Consider the following 14,647-nt stretch of genomic DNA (forward strand, 5'->3'; position numbering starts at 1 on the left):
AAGAGGCAGGGGGAAATTCAATATTATATATGTAATTTTAGTGAAGGGGATTACGTGCAATCAAACACACATTGAGTTCTTTTGCCAGTTATGAGGAGCAGACGTCACCATTAATGAATTTTGTGCTCTTCTAGATATAAGGAGATGCAAGAATTGGGGCTTATAAAATCTTCTCCTGAAAACATCTATCTGAAGCTCTATTTTGTCAGTTTCCCCACAGCACAAAGTGCTCCATTCCTGATCTCCACTGTGAACTTTTAGGGAGTGATGGAGGTCAGCGGCTACAGTGGCTTGTGATTGGATATAGTACCAAGCAGAGGTAGCTGGCAAATGTTATAAACGATTATTCCCCTTAACAATTTTATTTGAATCATTTTTTGCTTACTTTTTTCTCCATTATAATTTTATATTATACTTAAAATATAAAGACTTATGATTGATAAAAATTCACTGTTAAATCTTTTATTTGTAAATATTAGAAAAGAAAGTTATTTTTGCTATCTCAACTTTTTTATAATTTTCTTTTAATTGTATCTGTGTTATTAACCATATAATAATCAATAATGCAAATTGATATAAAGTAACATGCATTTACAAAATCAAACAAGTTAGACGGAAGTATCATTTTAAGAATTACTTTTATTTATTGGCATTTATTTTGAAATATTTTCAAAATAGACGTGATCCTTATTTTGTCTACCTGTAGATTCAATACCCTTTAACATAGCATTTATATAATCATATCGTACTTCTTAAATTTTAAAAAATGTATCCTTTACTTAGTATTTATATTTATTTTTTAGGATAAATATATAGTTACCATTCCTTCTGATTCTTTGAATGTCTTGGTATTACTTTGGCTTAACTACAAACATAACAACATTAGTGGTAACACAATTATAGAATTATAATATTTTTTCTTAAAGCTTTATAGCTATTTCCATAATATTTGGTGGCTAGTCAGTCTTTAATAGAAGAAGACAAGGCTATTCTTTGTTTTCTCTATAGAAGTAATTTTGTTTTTTGTTTTTTTTCTGGTCCACTTTTAAATTTAACATTTTGAAATAGATATAGATATATATCTATTTTGCATTATAATTAAGCTTTAAACATGGTATATTCTTTTACTTATCTTGATATGCCTATTTCCCTGCCCTGGGAACAAATCTGGATATCCAACAGTTTGGCACATTTTCTTGGTTGTTCTCTGATTGCTTAGAGTCAGGTCATACCCATGCTTTAGCTACTGCACTGGATGACTGAATTTCTAATGCTATTTCCGTCTTTTGAGCTGCAGTTTCATTAAATTTATGTATTATTTATTGTAGAAGCAAATAAAAGCTTATATTTGTAGGTAAATGGCATAAGTTTTAGTGGAATGTGGAGGTCACAATACAAATGTTTAGTTGATATAGATCTTTACTCTAAATAATGATGAAATTTTTTGATGTTAAGTTGCCTTCCTGCTTTCCTTCCCTCTTCTTTTCTTTCTTTTTGATTGGTATTTTTGGCTCTAAAATTTATTTTTTTGGCAAAATCTTATTTGAATTGATACAGAGATGAAGGATACATACACACACATAAATGTCTATATAAGCTCTGCTAAATAATCATAAAATCTGTTTCTCGAATCAATTCAAAATATTTTAAGAATGCTGCTTTCCTTGAATTAAACTTAATTCTTCTCACTTATTTATTAAGCAGCATTCCTTTGTCATGCACTGACTACAGCCTTGTTCTTCCATTAAGTAATTGTGTTTTATAAATTTGCAAGCAACCAGAGTGATTTCAGAATTTGTTAAAGATTTACAAAAAATTGACATGATCTTAACCGCATGCTGCTATTGCCAATATGCCCGTTAGAGTGATGATTTTACTAAAAGCAATGTCTAACTCCTTCACATTCCTACAATAATGGCCTTATTATTATACTACAAAAGATGACATCTTCAAATAAAAATGTCTAACTCTATAACAATATTCCATGAATTCACTTATTACACAATATTAACAAACTACTTAAAGAATGAATCAAAACCATATAAGATATTATTTCACATGTATTGGAAAAAATAATACGATGAAGTAAATTAAATCTAATAGTGTTAAAATATTCAAAGCCTTTCTAATGATAAAAACTTTAAATATAAAATATTCTACTTCAAAAATGCTTTCAGAGATGTTATAAATGGTGAGAGGATTATATATCATATATAGTTTTCTGTATATGAATTTGATTATAGCAATGGAACAGTGTAGTATTAAATTTAAAAAAATGCATATCATTTGAAGATATAAATTAACCTCAAATTTGGGTTGTAAATAATTTTATATTTAGCTTTCAGTTTTCTTTATGCGTTTTTATATAATTTCAGGAAAATAATTATCATATACAAATGTACAGATCTGAGTTTTTATCTAATATGTCTCAATCTCAAGAGTTCTAAAACCCCTCCATTTCCTTCTTTCCTTCCTTCCTCTTTCCTTCCTTGGTATAAAAGTTAATTGTTGGCAATATTTTATCAGAACTTATAATGTGAATGAAGGATGAAAGATATATACATATATACACACACACATATAGTGATGATCCAACTTGGAATAAATATTTCCATATTTCTATGAAAAAATATGAATGAATTTAACTATAGTATGTAATTCCTTAACATTTTTCATAATATAGAGTATATGTACTTACAACTTCATACAGTGAACTTAATTGTTGAATATCAACCTTCATGCATGGAAGAGTTTTTATGTTATTATAAAGTATACTTTAATAATTGTGATAAAGGAGAATTACATGGTGTTAAGGAATTATGTTAATGTAATGGGCTTTATGAATTCACAAATTAGCTGAGCAATGAGAGTGATTGGAATTAGATAGGCAAATCCCTTGAGGGGAGTAGGGGATTGATCTGTAAAAGATTATTTCTAAGAGTGAGAATAGCATGTGCATGCCCCTGTAGCATGAGGGAACATAGTTAAGTACGAGGATTGTCAGAAGTATATCTATGATAATGATCCTGAAGGTGAACAAGGAGTGATTTGAGGCTACTAACAAGGGTAAGGCCAAATATGTAACAGTCAACATATTATAGCAGGCTGTCCGGCGAGCCGGCCCTCCGCCCGCGCCGCGGGGTGGGCAAGCGCCCCGCAGGAGTCTCGGGCTCCCAGCCCACTGCCCGGCCTCCCTGCCACATGCTATGCGTCATCCGGGGACGCCCCTCGCCAAGAGAGACCCTCAATCACAAGTCACCCGCCCTCCCCAACCTCCTCGCCGTGCCTTGCAACCCCGCCCCCGAACCGCCCTCCCGATCTCCGTGCAGTACCCCCCGTCCATCGCCGGGAAGAACGGCAGTAACTCCAGCAGCCATGGCGGCTCTTTGAGTCCAAGGGGCGAGCGAGGCAGCCATTGGCGGAGGCCGCTGCCTCTGGCTGTCAATCCCGCGGCCCGGCCCCGCCCCATGGGCGGAGCGTGGCAGGACGCAGGGCCGCGGGGACTGTCGGGACGATTCCAAGATGGCCGCGCGCTTGGGGTCCGCAACTGCTGGCGGCCCCGAGCCCCGTTTACTGCCACCGCTGCTGACCAGAGACGCCGGTCGGATCGGCGACTCCGGGGGCTGTCCCCGCGTGGCGGGAGGCCGCCATGGCGACCCTGGAAAAGATGGTGAAGGCCTTCGAGTCCCTCAAGTCATTCCAGCAGCCGCCGCCGCCGCCTCAGCCCCCTAAGCCGGCATCGCAGCCGCCGCCGCTTCATCCCTTCAGCCGATACCGCCGCCGATGCCGCCTCAGCCCCCTCAGCCGGCACCGCCGCCCGCCCAGCCCCCTCAGCCGGCACCGCCGCCCGCCCAGCCCCCTCAGCCGGCACCGCAGCCGCCGCCGCCTCGGACCCCTCAGCCGGCACCGCAGCCGCTGAACCCCCAGCCCCCTCACCCGGCACCGCAGCCGCCACCGCTTCAGCCGGTACCGGCGCCGATGCCGCCTCAGCAGGCACGGCAGCCGACGCCGTCTCAGCCCCTTCAGCCGGCATCGCAGCCGCCGCCGCCTCGGCCCCCTCAGCCGGAACAGCCGCCTCAGCCGGTAACGCCGCCGATGCCGAGTCAGCCCCTTCAGCCGGCACCGCAGCCTCTACCGGCACCGCCGCCCGCCCAGCCCCCTCAGCTGGCACCGCAGCCGCCGCCGCTTCAGCAGGGACCGCCGCCGATGCCGCCTCAGCCCCCTCAGCCGGCACTGCAGCCGCCGCCGCCTCGGCCCCCTCAGCCGGAACAGCCGCCTCAGCAGGTAACGCCGCCGATGCCGCCTCAGCCCCTTCAGCCGGCACCGCAGCCTCTACCGCCACCGCCGACCGCCCAGCCCCCTCAGCTGGCACCGCAGCCGCCGCTGCTTCAGCCGGTACCGCCGCCGCCGCCGCCTCAGCCCCTTCAGCCGGCACCGCAGACGCCGCCGCCTCGGCCCCTTCAGCCGGCATCGCAGCCTCTACCGCCACCGCCGCCCGCCCAGCCCCCTCAGCCGGCACCGCAGCCGCCACCGCTTCAGCCGGTACCTGCGCCGATGCCGCCTCAGCAGGCACGGCCGCCGACGCCGTCTTAGCCCCTTCAGCCGGCATCGCAGCCTCAACCGCCATCGCCGCCCTCCCAGCCCCCTCAGCCGGCACCGCAACCGCCGCCGCTTCAGCCCCTTGAGCCGGCACTGCAGCTGTCGCCGACTCAGCCCCTTCAGCCGGCACCGCAGCCGCCGCCGCCTCGGCCCCATCAGCCGGAACAGCCGCCTCAGCCGGTAACGCCGCCGATGCCGCCTCAGCCCCTTCAGCCGGCACCGCAGCCTCTACCGCCACCGCCGCCCGCCCAGGCCCCTCAGCCGGCACCGCAGCCGCCGAACCTCCAGCCCCCTCACCAGGCACCGCAGCCGCCGCCGCTTCAGCCGGTACCGCCCCCGATGCCGCCTCAGCCCCCTCAGCCGGCACTGCAGCCGCCGCCGCCTCGGCCCCCTCAGCCGGAACAGCCGCCTCAGCAGGTAACGCCGCCGATGCCGCCTCAGCCCCTTCAGCCGGCACCGCAGCCTCTACCGCCACCGCCGACCGCTCAGCCCCCTCAGCTGGCACCGCAGCCGCCGCTGCTTCAGCCGGTACCGCCGCCGCCGCCGCTTCAGCCGGTACCGCCCCCGATGCCGCCTCAGCCCCCTCAGCCGGCACTGCAGCCGCCGCCGCCTCGGCCCCCTCAGCCGGAACAGCCGCCTCAGCAGGTAACGCCGCCGATGCCGCCTCAGCCCCTTCAGCCGGCACCGCAGCCTCTACCGCCACCGCCGACCGCTCAGCCCCCTCAGCTGGCACCGCAGCCGCCGCTGCTTCAGCCGGTACCGCCGCCGCCGCCGCCTCGGCCCCTTCAGCCGGCATCGCAGCCTCTGCCGCCACCGCCGCCCGCCCAGCGCCCTCAGCCGGCACCGCAGCCGCCGAACCTCCAGCCCCCTCACCCGGCACCGCAGCCGCCACCGCTTCAGCCGGTACCGGCGCCGATGCCGCCTCAGCAGGCACGGCCGCCGACGCCGTATCAGCGCCTTCAGCCGGCATCGCAGCCTCAACCGCCATCGCCGCCCTCCCAGCCCCCTCAGCCGGCACCGCAACCGCCGCCGCTTCAGCCCCTTCAGCCGGCACTGCAGCTGCCGCCGCCTCAGCCCCTTCAGCCGGCACCGCAGCCGCCGCCGCCTCGGCCCCCTCAGCCGGAACAGCCGCCTCTACTGGCACCGCCGCCCGCCCAGCCCCCTCAGCTGGCACCGCAGCCGCCGCTGCTTCAGCCGATACCGCCGCCGCCGCCGCCTCGGCCCCTTCAGCCGGCACCGCAGCCGCCGCCGCCTCGGCCCCTTCAGCCGGCACCGCAGCCTCTACCGGCACCGCCGCCCGCCCAGCCCCCTCAGCTGGCACCGCAGCTGCTGCCGCTTCAGCCGGGACCGCCGCCAATGCCGCCTCAGCCCCCTCAGCCGGCACTGCAGCCGCCGCCGCCTCGGCCCCCTCAGCCGGAACAGCCGCCTCAGCAGGTAACGCCGCCGATGCCGCCTCAGCCCCTTCAGCCGGCACCACAGCCTCTACCGCCACCGCCGCCCGCCCAGCCCCCTCAGCCGGCACCGCAGCCGCTGAACCTCCAGCCCCCTCACCAGGCACCGAAGCCGCTTCAGCCGGTACCCGCCGCCGATGCCGCCTCAGCCCCCTCAGCCGGCACTGAAGCCGCCGCCGCCTCGGCCCCCTCAGCCGGAACAGCCGCCTCAGCAGGTAACGCCGCCGATGCCGCCTCGGCCCCTTCAGCCGGCATCGCAGCCTCTACCGCCACCGCCGCCCGCCCAGCCCCCTCAGCCGGCACCGCAGCCGCCGCCGCCTCGGACCCCTCAGCCTGCACCGCAGCCGCCGAACCTCCAGCCCCCTCACCCGGCACCGCAGCCGCCACCGCTTCAGCCGGTACCGGCGCCGATGCCGCCTCAGCAGGCACGGCCGCCGACGCCGTCTCAGCCCTTTCAGCCGGCACCGCAGCCGCCGCCGCCTCGGCCCCCTCAGCCGGAACAGCCGCCTCAGCCGGTAACGCCGCCGATGCCGCCTCAGCCCCTTCAGCCGGCACCGCAGCCGCCGCCGCCTCGGCCCCTTCAGCCGGCATCGCAGACTCTACCGCCATCGCCGCCCTCCCAGCCCCCTCAGCCGGCACCGCAACCGCCGCCGCTTCAGCCCCTTGAGCCGGCACTGCAGCTGCCGCCGCCTCGGCCCCATCAGCCGGAACAGCCGCCTCAGCCGGTAACGCCGCCGATGCCGCCTCAGCCCCTTCAGCCGGCACCGCAGCCTCTACCGCCACCGCCGCCCGCCCAGGCCCCTCAGCCGGCACCGCAGCCGCCGAACCTCCAGCCCCCTCACCAGGCACCGCAGCCGCCGCCGCTTCAGCCGGTACCGCCCCCGATGCCGCCTCAGCCCCCTCAGCCGGCACTGCAGCCGCCGCCGCCTCGGCCCCCTCAGCCGGAACAGCCGCCTCAGCAGGTAACGCCGCCGATGCCGCCTCAGCCCCTTCAGCCGGCACCGCAGCCTCTACCGCCACCGCCGACCGCTCAGCCCCCTCAGCTGGCACCGCAGCCGCCGCTGCTTCAGCCGGTACCGCCGCCGCCGCCGCCTCGGCCCCTTCAGCCGGCACCGCAGCCGCCGCCGCCTCGGCCCCTTCAGCCGGCATCGCAGCCTCTGCCGCCACCGCCGCCCGCCCAGCGCCCTCAGCCGGCACCGCAGCCGCCGCCGCCTCGGCCCCTTCAGCCGGCATCGCAGCCTCTACCGCCACCGCCGCCCGCCCAGCCCCCTCAGCCGGCACCGCCGCCCGCCCAGCCCCCTCAGCTGGCACCGCAGCCGCCGCCGCCTCGGACCCCTCAGCCGGCACCGCAGCCGCCGAACCCCCAGCCCCCTCACCCGGCACCGCAGCCGCCACCGCTTCAGCCGGTACCGGCGCCGATGCCGCCTCAGCAGGCACGGCCGCCGACGCCGTATCAGCCCCTTCAGCCGGCATCGCAGCCTCAACCGCCATCGCCGCCCTCCCAGCCCCCTCAGCCGGCACCGCAACCGCCGCCGCTTCAGCCCCTTCAGCCGGCACTGCAGCTGCCGCCGCCTCGGCCCCCTCAGCCGGAACAGCCGCCTCAGCAGGTAACGCCGCCGATGCCGCCTCAGCCCCTTCAGCCGGCACCGCAGCCTCTACCGCCACCGCCGCCCGCCCAGCCCCCTCAGCCGGCACCGCAGCCGCCGAACCTCCAGCCCCGTCACCAGGCACCGCAGCCGCCGCCGCTTCAGCCGGTACCGCCGCCGATGCCGCTTCAGCCCCTTCAGCCGGCACCGCAGCCTCTACCGCCACCGCCGACCGCCCAGCCCCCTCAGCTGGCATCGCAGCCGCCGCCGCTTCAGCCGGTACCGTCGCCGATGCCGCTCAGCCCCTTCAGCCGGCACCGCAGCCGCCGCCGCCTCGGCCACTTCAGTCGGCACCGCAGCCTCTACCGCCACCGCCGCCCGCCCACCCCCCTCAGCCGTCACCGCAGCCGCCGACCCCCCAGCCCCCTCAGCCGGCACCGCAGCCGCCGCCGCCGCCTCGGCCCCCTCAGCCGGTACCTCCACTGCTGCCGCCTCAGCCCCTTCAGCCGGCACCGCCGCCTCAACCGCCACCGCCGCCCGCCCAGCTGTGGTTCAGGAGCCGCTGCACAGACGGTGAGTCCCTGCGGGCCCCTCCCCAGCCCTGCGCGGGTCTCCGTCCCTCCCTCGGCCTCCCACGAAGGCCCCGAAGCGGTCCGGGCCCCACGCCTCTGCTTTCCCGGCTGCGAAACTCGGGAAGGAACAGGGCTGTGTTGTGATCGGGGGCCGCTCGTCCTGTTCGGCTTTCTCTGAGCCACTCCCCACCCCTCTCCTCCTCTGGGCCAGGTGTAACATTTTGTCTTCCCTTTTCAACTGACGGTTTAAAACAGTGTTTCAGATAACTGTCAAAACACTGTACATGCAAAATACTAGGTTAACTTAAGGGAAGGAGTAGGAGAGAAGGGGGAAAGGAGCGAAGTTCACCGATCACTTCTGCGGGGGAGGGTTAAGTGGTCACAGTGGTGAACGCGTAACTGCTACATGGCCCAGTGCGCTTACCATCATAGTCGTTACTGTTACTAACCCCAGACAGTTCTGGTATTAAGGAGGCATGACCACAGAACATGTGCTCATTGAGCTTAATTTTACACAAACAGTAAGTTTTCCACGGAATCAAGACAGGCAGTAAACGCCAGCTGCAGAGGACAGCTTGTGCAGGGCTGGGAAAGAGCATGGCATGATCAGAACTTTAGTTTGACTGGCTTGAAATGTAGAGGGAAAGGGAAACTTCACACTGATGAATCAGAGAGGAGATAGCTGTTTTTTATTAAACTAAAATGGTTGAATGAGCCTTGTTGATTAATGATTTGCCTTAGCAATTTGAATTTGGATTCTGCAAGTATTTTATAAGTTCTGTAAGAAGCTTGTTTTAAAATTTCAGAACTCTTAAGGTATTAGAAGTTCAGTTTTATTTTATAAGAATTTTTAAAAAGTGTTTATTTAACTCAATTAGAACAGAGTTCCTTTAACATAGGAGAGTTTATTATCTCATGTATTAATACCCTCTAGAGGTACACAATGAAAAATGTGATTTATAAACAGATACATACAGACACAAGGAAAACAGAGCATGTAGCTTCAGTAACAGTTTAAGAGAAAAGTCAGAAACAGAAATCTTCCCTGGTCAAACTATCAAAAAAAAGCACCTGGGGCTTATATCCCTTAATTGATTTGAGCTCTAAATGGACAAATACACATTTTTTTTTTTAAAAAATTGCTAAGAACAAGATTCTTTTTCATGCTGAGTAATAATTTTGGAGTTTAAATAAATACCAACAATAGAGCTATGAGGGAGGAAAAATATAAAATACTGATTTTTTTATTTGATTTCACCGTAAGGTGCATTCTTAAATACATAGGAGACAACTGTCATGATTTGCACAACTCGCTTGCAAATAGTTCAACAGTATTAACAATGATTGAATTTAGGTGGTGGGCATATGGGAATTTATCATCTTATTAAACAGTTTTCTGTACTTCTGAGACTTATAATAAAACATTGGAAGGAACCTGTTAGACATAATGCTCTATGTGAAGTAATTTGTTCCCTTTGTGAAATTCTAGGAAGGTTAAAATGCATGTTCATAACTTCAAGAAAGTCACAAGCATTTATGATGTAATCAGAACTACCTGAGGATCTGTGAAACTTGGTGAGTTGGTGAATTTTTTAAAATGTCTTAAAACATTTTGTTTTTACAAAGATTACAGGAGTAAGAGAAGGTAAATCTTAATCAACTCTTAATATTTTTTTCCTGGTTGATGTGATATAATTAAATGTGGGGAAAAAAAGGTAAATTCTAAAAGGAGACAGTACCTTGATGTTTTCTATGGAGGAAACTCAAGCAGGAGGAAGTTTAATTTAAAAACATAAATTACTGCTCTTTATAATACATTCTAAGTTGTCATTCTTTTGAATGCCTTCCTTTCCAGACAGATGTGTTATTCTGGGAGATCATCAGGACTTCTGGGTATTTGGAGGTATTGACCTAACCAGTGGAACTGCTGATTTATAAGAAGTTGTCCAGAATTTTGGAAAACTGATTAGTAGAGGTAAATAATGTTTCCATGGCAAGTGATGACAGAAAGTGACTTCAGTGAATTTTCCTTTGTTTTTAGGCAGATGTACCTAACCATGTATGTTAACAATGATTTCAAGCTGAAGACTGAGAAGAACTGCCATTTTTGCCAGCTGGGATGCAGAAAAATTTGGACTTCTGGGTTCCACAAATGGGCTGAGGTAACTAAGACAGTAAACATATCTTCTTGGTCAACATGTATCTCAGGGTAATCACAGATGTGTTCCATTACCTGATACTGTTTTAAATTGGATAAAAACAGGAAAATTTAAGAAATAGAGTTTGTTTTTGCTTTTACATCAGTTTGGCAAAACAGAACAACCTCTTAATTACTAAGCACAAACCAATTTTTTCATTATTTTTAAAATATTTTAGTTTCTATTTATATTGGTTTTGTGATAAGTAAGTAAAATCTGTAAGCTCAGAAAATAGTCAAACCTAGGAAGCTGCTTCTGACAAGTGAATTAGCCTATTGAAAATCTGATTTAGATCCTTGGCATTAATTTTCAAGTTTTTACACTTTCCTTGGATTTCTTCTATCCAGGAAAACAACATGCTCTTTTTAGATGACTATACTCTGATTATAGTCTCTCCTTTATGGATTCAACACTAAATTGTAACCATAGGTATATTTTACCATTTACAAAAGTGCCTGGTTGGGGAGTGTAATACAATGATTTTGTAAATTGAATTACTCTAAAATTTCAAGGATTTATTTTTAACTCAATTATGATTAATTTTCATTTGTCACTGGCTCTTAATGCTTTATTTTAAAGTGTCTCTCATAGACCCCCTTCTTTCATCTTCTTCCCTTATGCTCTCTGTCCAGTAACTCTAAGTTCTTACATGTTCAAGGTAGGCTTGTGTATTTTTTTAAAGGCAGGCGCACCAAAAAGCACTTTCCTGTGACTATCCTCTGTTTTGTTCATTTATGAGTCCAAATTTTATAGAATTGATTTAAAGAATGTCATATCTTTCTTATTATTGTGAATGGTTTTTAAAATGCTTTCCTTCTGACTCATTTCTGCATACTTTAAAATAATAATATGAATCAAATAAGTATGGGAATAAAATCACATTTACTTGTATCACATTTGATTCCATTTATATGGCAAAGTCTTATTATTATGTTGGTGTTATGAACATGCATTTCATAATACACTTATTTAGATGAATCAGAGCTTATTCATTAAGGTCATTTACTTTTAGAAATATGTAATTTCTTGTGAACACATGTATATAGAAATACATGTGTCTTTTTATAATTTAAGCAGCTTAAAATACAGATAAAATAAATCCAAGATACAAGATAATATGCCTTGCATTAATTTAAATTCATGTGAGTTAAAAGACAATTTGAATATTGTTTCCCATTTTCTACTAGCTTCTTGATCATATTCAGCAGCACATTTACCTTTACATATAATTAAGGAATCTTTTTTATTTCTACTGTAGCTCTGTCATAATGGATACTCTGCCGCAGAATCAGCTGTCATCTATCCCATGTGGTCAAGCGCAGAGGTGAGAATTCTCATTTGTGGGATGACCACTCACAGCTTTAAATGTTTTTACTGTAACTGCTTTTATAAGGTAGCAAGCTAGAGAGAGAGAGAGAAACAGAGAGAAGAAAAGAGTTCTCTCTGCATATTCCCATGTTGTGTGATGGCATTAGTCTTCTTCTGCTGTATTTTTCTAGAATGTGTGTGCGTGTGTGCATGTATGTGTGAGAAATGTCTTGTCTTTGTCCTAATAGCCACTCTTCTCTCCCTCGAGTTTTTTTCTCTATCCTCCCCTCCTATATTTTTCTTTTTCATCAATATCTTCTCTTTCAAAAAATTCTTGATAAATCAAATTTCCAACTTCCTCACTTTTAATATGGTAAAGTTACTTGGATCCCCAACATCAAGGGATCTCATACTTTAATGTCTGTAAGGATTTCCAGAGACACCTTTTAAAAATACAGATTTCCAGGCCTTACTTTGAGCAGTCCTCTTCCAGTAGATCCAGGGTGAGGCTGAGCATCTCCGAGCCTTCCCCCTTCATATTATGGTGCAGGGGATCAGGGGCAGTTTTCCTCTGGGTCTCCCTGCTGTTGCTATTAACAGTGGCTACAGCATCACTAATATTTTTCTTTCTTGTTTTAATTGCATTAATATTATCAACCAGTTAATAGCATTTTCTTAAAATTATGGTCAAAAGCATAGGTGTTTGATTTATAATGGTATCTGCAAACCACTCTTTTACTGAATTAATTTGTTTTGCTTGTATTTCCAAAATTGTAAATGCTGTGAGTTAAGTGACTGCTTTGCTTCAACTACAGGAGAATGTGAAAACACTCCAGGAGAGAGAGGTTGCATATATCAATGCAGACTCATACACAGAAGGTAAATTTTATTTCAGATTGTCATTAAATAGTATACCAGTATTTAAGTCTATCAACTCCAACTCATAAACTAGGATTATCCTCTTTCTATGAGATGCCTCAATAATACCTCCATTTCTCCATTTTACCAGAGAGAACATTATTATGATTCAAATGAATCAATATGATTCATAACTAAGCTATTGATCCTAATTTCTTTAGTCTATTTACCATTTGCCTATCTTGGATTACTACTTAAAACTTTAGTACTTTTGACATTCTTCCTGTGGAGCTATTTTTAAAAGTTGGGCTAAAATATTTCATACAGAAATAGTTCCTGTATGTATTGGAACAACTCTGAAATAAGCACCCACTACAAACTTCCTTTTGACCCTGACATGTGGCATGTGCATCTGTAGGCTTTCATCGTATTATGGTTATTTCTAGGTAAGTGTCACAGGACACATGTTAGTTACTGACATGCTCTAGTCTAAAGTCTTCATATTGAATTGAATAAATGAATAAAAACATGAACATTATGGCCTTACCACTTCCTTTGCCAAAGACCCCTAGGTACTGCTGCCGTAATGAGCAATGACCCTTACTTTTACTGCAGGAGCTGCAGCCTTAGCAGCAGAGTCCGCCTCTGCAGTCTCCTATCCTGAGTGTGTGCTGCAGCCTCTCTGGCTCCTGAATAGTTATTTCCACCTTGTGTTTTAGTTTTAGCCAGACTGTCTGCCTGTCTATTTATCTCCCTACCTATCTGTCTATTCTAAAATTTTATTTATTTCTTTTTACTGAAGTACATTTGATTTGTAATATTAGTTTCACGTGTACAGCAAAGTTACTCAGTTATATACATATACATATACATATACATATACATATACATATACATATACATATACATATACATTGTTTTTAGATTCTTTTCCATTATAGGTTATTATAAGATACTGAATATAATTCCCTGTACTATACAGTAGGTCCTTGTTGGTTATCTGTTTCATATATAATAGTGTATATCTGTTAATCCTGAACTCCTAACATATCTCTTCCCTTCCCCCTTTCCCCTTGGGTAACCATAGTTTCTTTTCTATGTCATGAGTCTATTTCTGGTTTGTAAATAAGTTCATTTGTATCATTTTTTTGTTTGTTTACATTCCACATATAAGTGATAGAATGTGATATTTGCCTTTCTCTGTCTGACATACTTCACTGAATATGATAATCTGTAAGGTCCACCCTATTTTTAATTCTCCAGGAATGATGCCTTGAATTTGAAATCTGTTATATATTGTTTATAATTAGAAAATAAAGTTAGAATTAAATACAGGTTTGTAGTCCATTTGGAGGTATTAAAATTCTCTCTTATTTATTTTGCAGGCAATTATACTCTCAGAGTTGACTGTACACCCCTTCTTTTCCAGTTGGTATATAAACTGACAGAAGAGGTATGTAAATAGATCTGTTGTAATGATTTCTGATGAGTAGATAAATCAATAACTTTTGTTTTCTAAATTACTAACATTTAAACTGGTGACAGACATAGCTGATTTGTATAAACAAGAAATCAGAACGAGCTTTAATACACTACTTATGTGACATAACTATGAGAACAGTAGTGCTAGTCTCTGTTCTAATAATAGTTCCTAATAATTGTATACATTTGTTAAAATGTGCAGGGTCTATTGTTTCATGGGGCAGAGTCTCTTTGATATAACAGAAAGAATACTGAGCTGGGTTGGGGAAGCCTTGGCTGTGAAGATTGCCTTGGCTATTCATTCATTCATTCATTTATTCATTCAGGAAGTATTTATTGTGTGGTTACTATGTATCAGGTCCTATGAAAGGAACTCTAGCAGCAAAAGTGATAAAAGGACAAGGTTACTGAATCCAAATACTTTGTAATCTAGAGAGGCCACAGACCTGTAAATGAGGACTCATACTTCACTTGAATATTGGATACTATATACAGTGGAGGACAGTTGCAGAAGAGAGAAGTTAAAATCCTAGGGTAGCTGGTGAGGTTGGAAAGCATTAGAAGGTGTTTAGAGAAGGATTAGTGGTTAGGCT

At 48.3% G+C, this 14,647-nt stretch overlaps 1 protein-coding gene across 1 annotated transcript; it reads left to right on the forward strand.

Moving 5' to 3' along the window:
• The first annotated feature begins 7,402 nt into the window (after positions 1–7,402).
• Positions 7,403–12,587, forward strand: LOC140692709 (uncharacterized). Its single transcript, XM_072957028.1, has 5 exons — positions 7,403–8,209; positions 9,698–9,783; positions 10,250–10,370; positions 11,665–11,730; positions 12,530–12,587. The coding sequence occupies exons 1-2, from the start codon at positions 7,469–7,471 to the stop codon at positions 9,704–9,706; spliced, it is 750 nt and encodes a 249-aa protein (XP_072813129.1). The 5' UTR covers positions 7,403–7,468; the 3' UTR covers positions 9,707–9,783; positions 10,250–10,370; positions 11,665–11,730; positions 12,530–12,587.
• The last annotated feature ends 2,060 nt before the right edge of the window (positions 12,588–14,647 follow it).

This window comes from Vicugna pacos, unplaced genomic scaffold (genome assembly GCF_048564905.1).
Source record: "Vicugna pacos unplaced genomic scaffold, VicPac4 scaffold_16, whole genome shotgun sequence".
NCBI classification, from domain to species: domain Eukaryota; kingdom Metazoa; phylum Chordata; class Mammalia; order Artiodactyla; family Camelidae; genus Vicugna; species Vicugna pacos.

What these genes read in the sequence shown, in the direction of transcription:
- LOC140692709 (XM_072957028.1), top strand. Translation starts at nt 7,469, where the DNA reads ATGCCGCCTCAGCAGGCACGGCCGCCGACGCCGTATCAGCCCCTTCAG.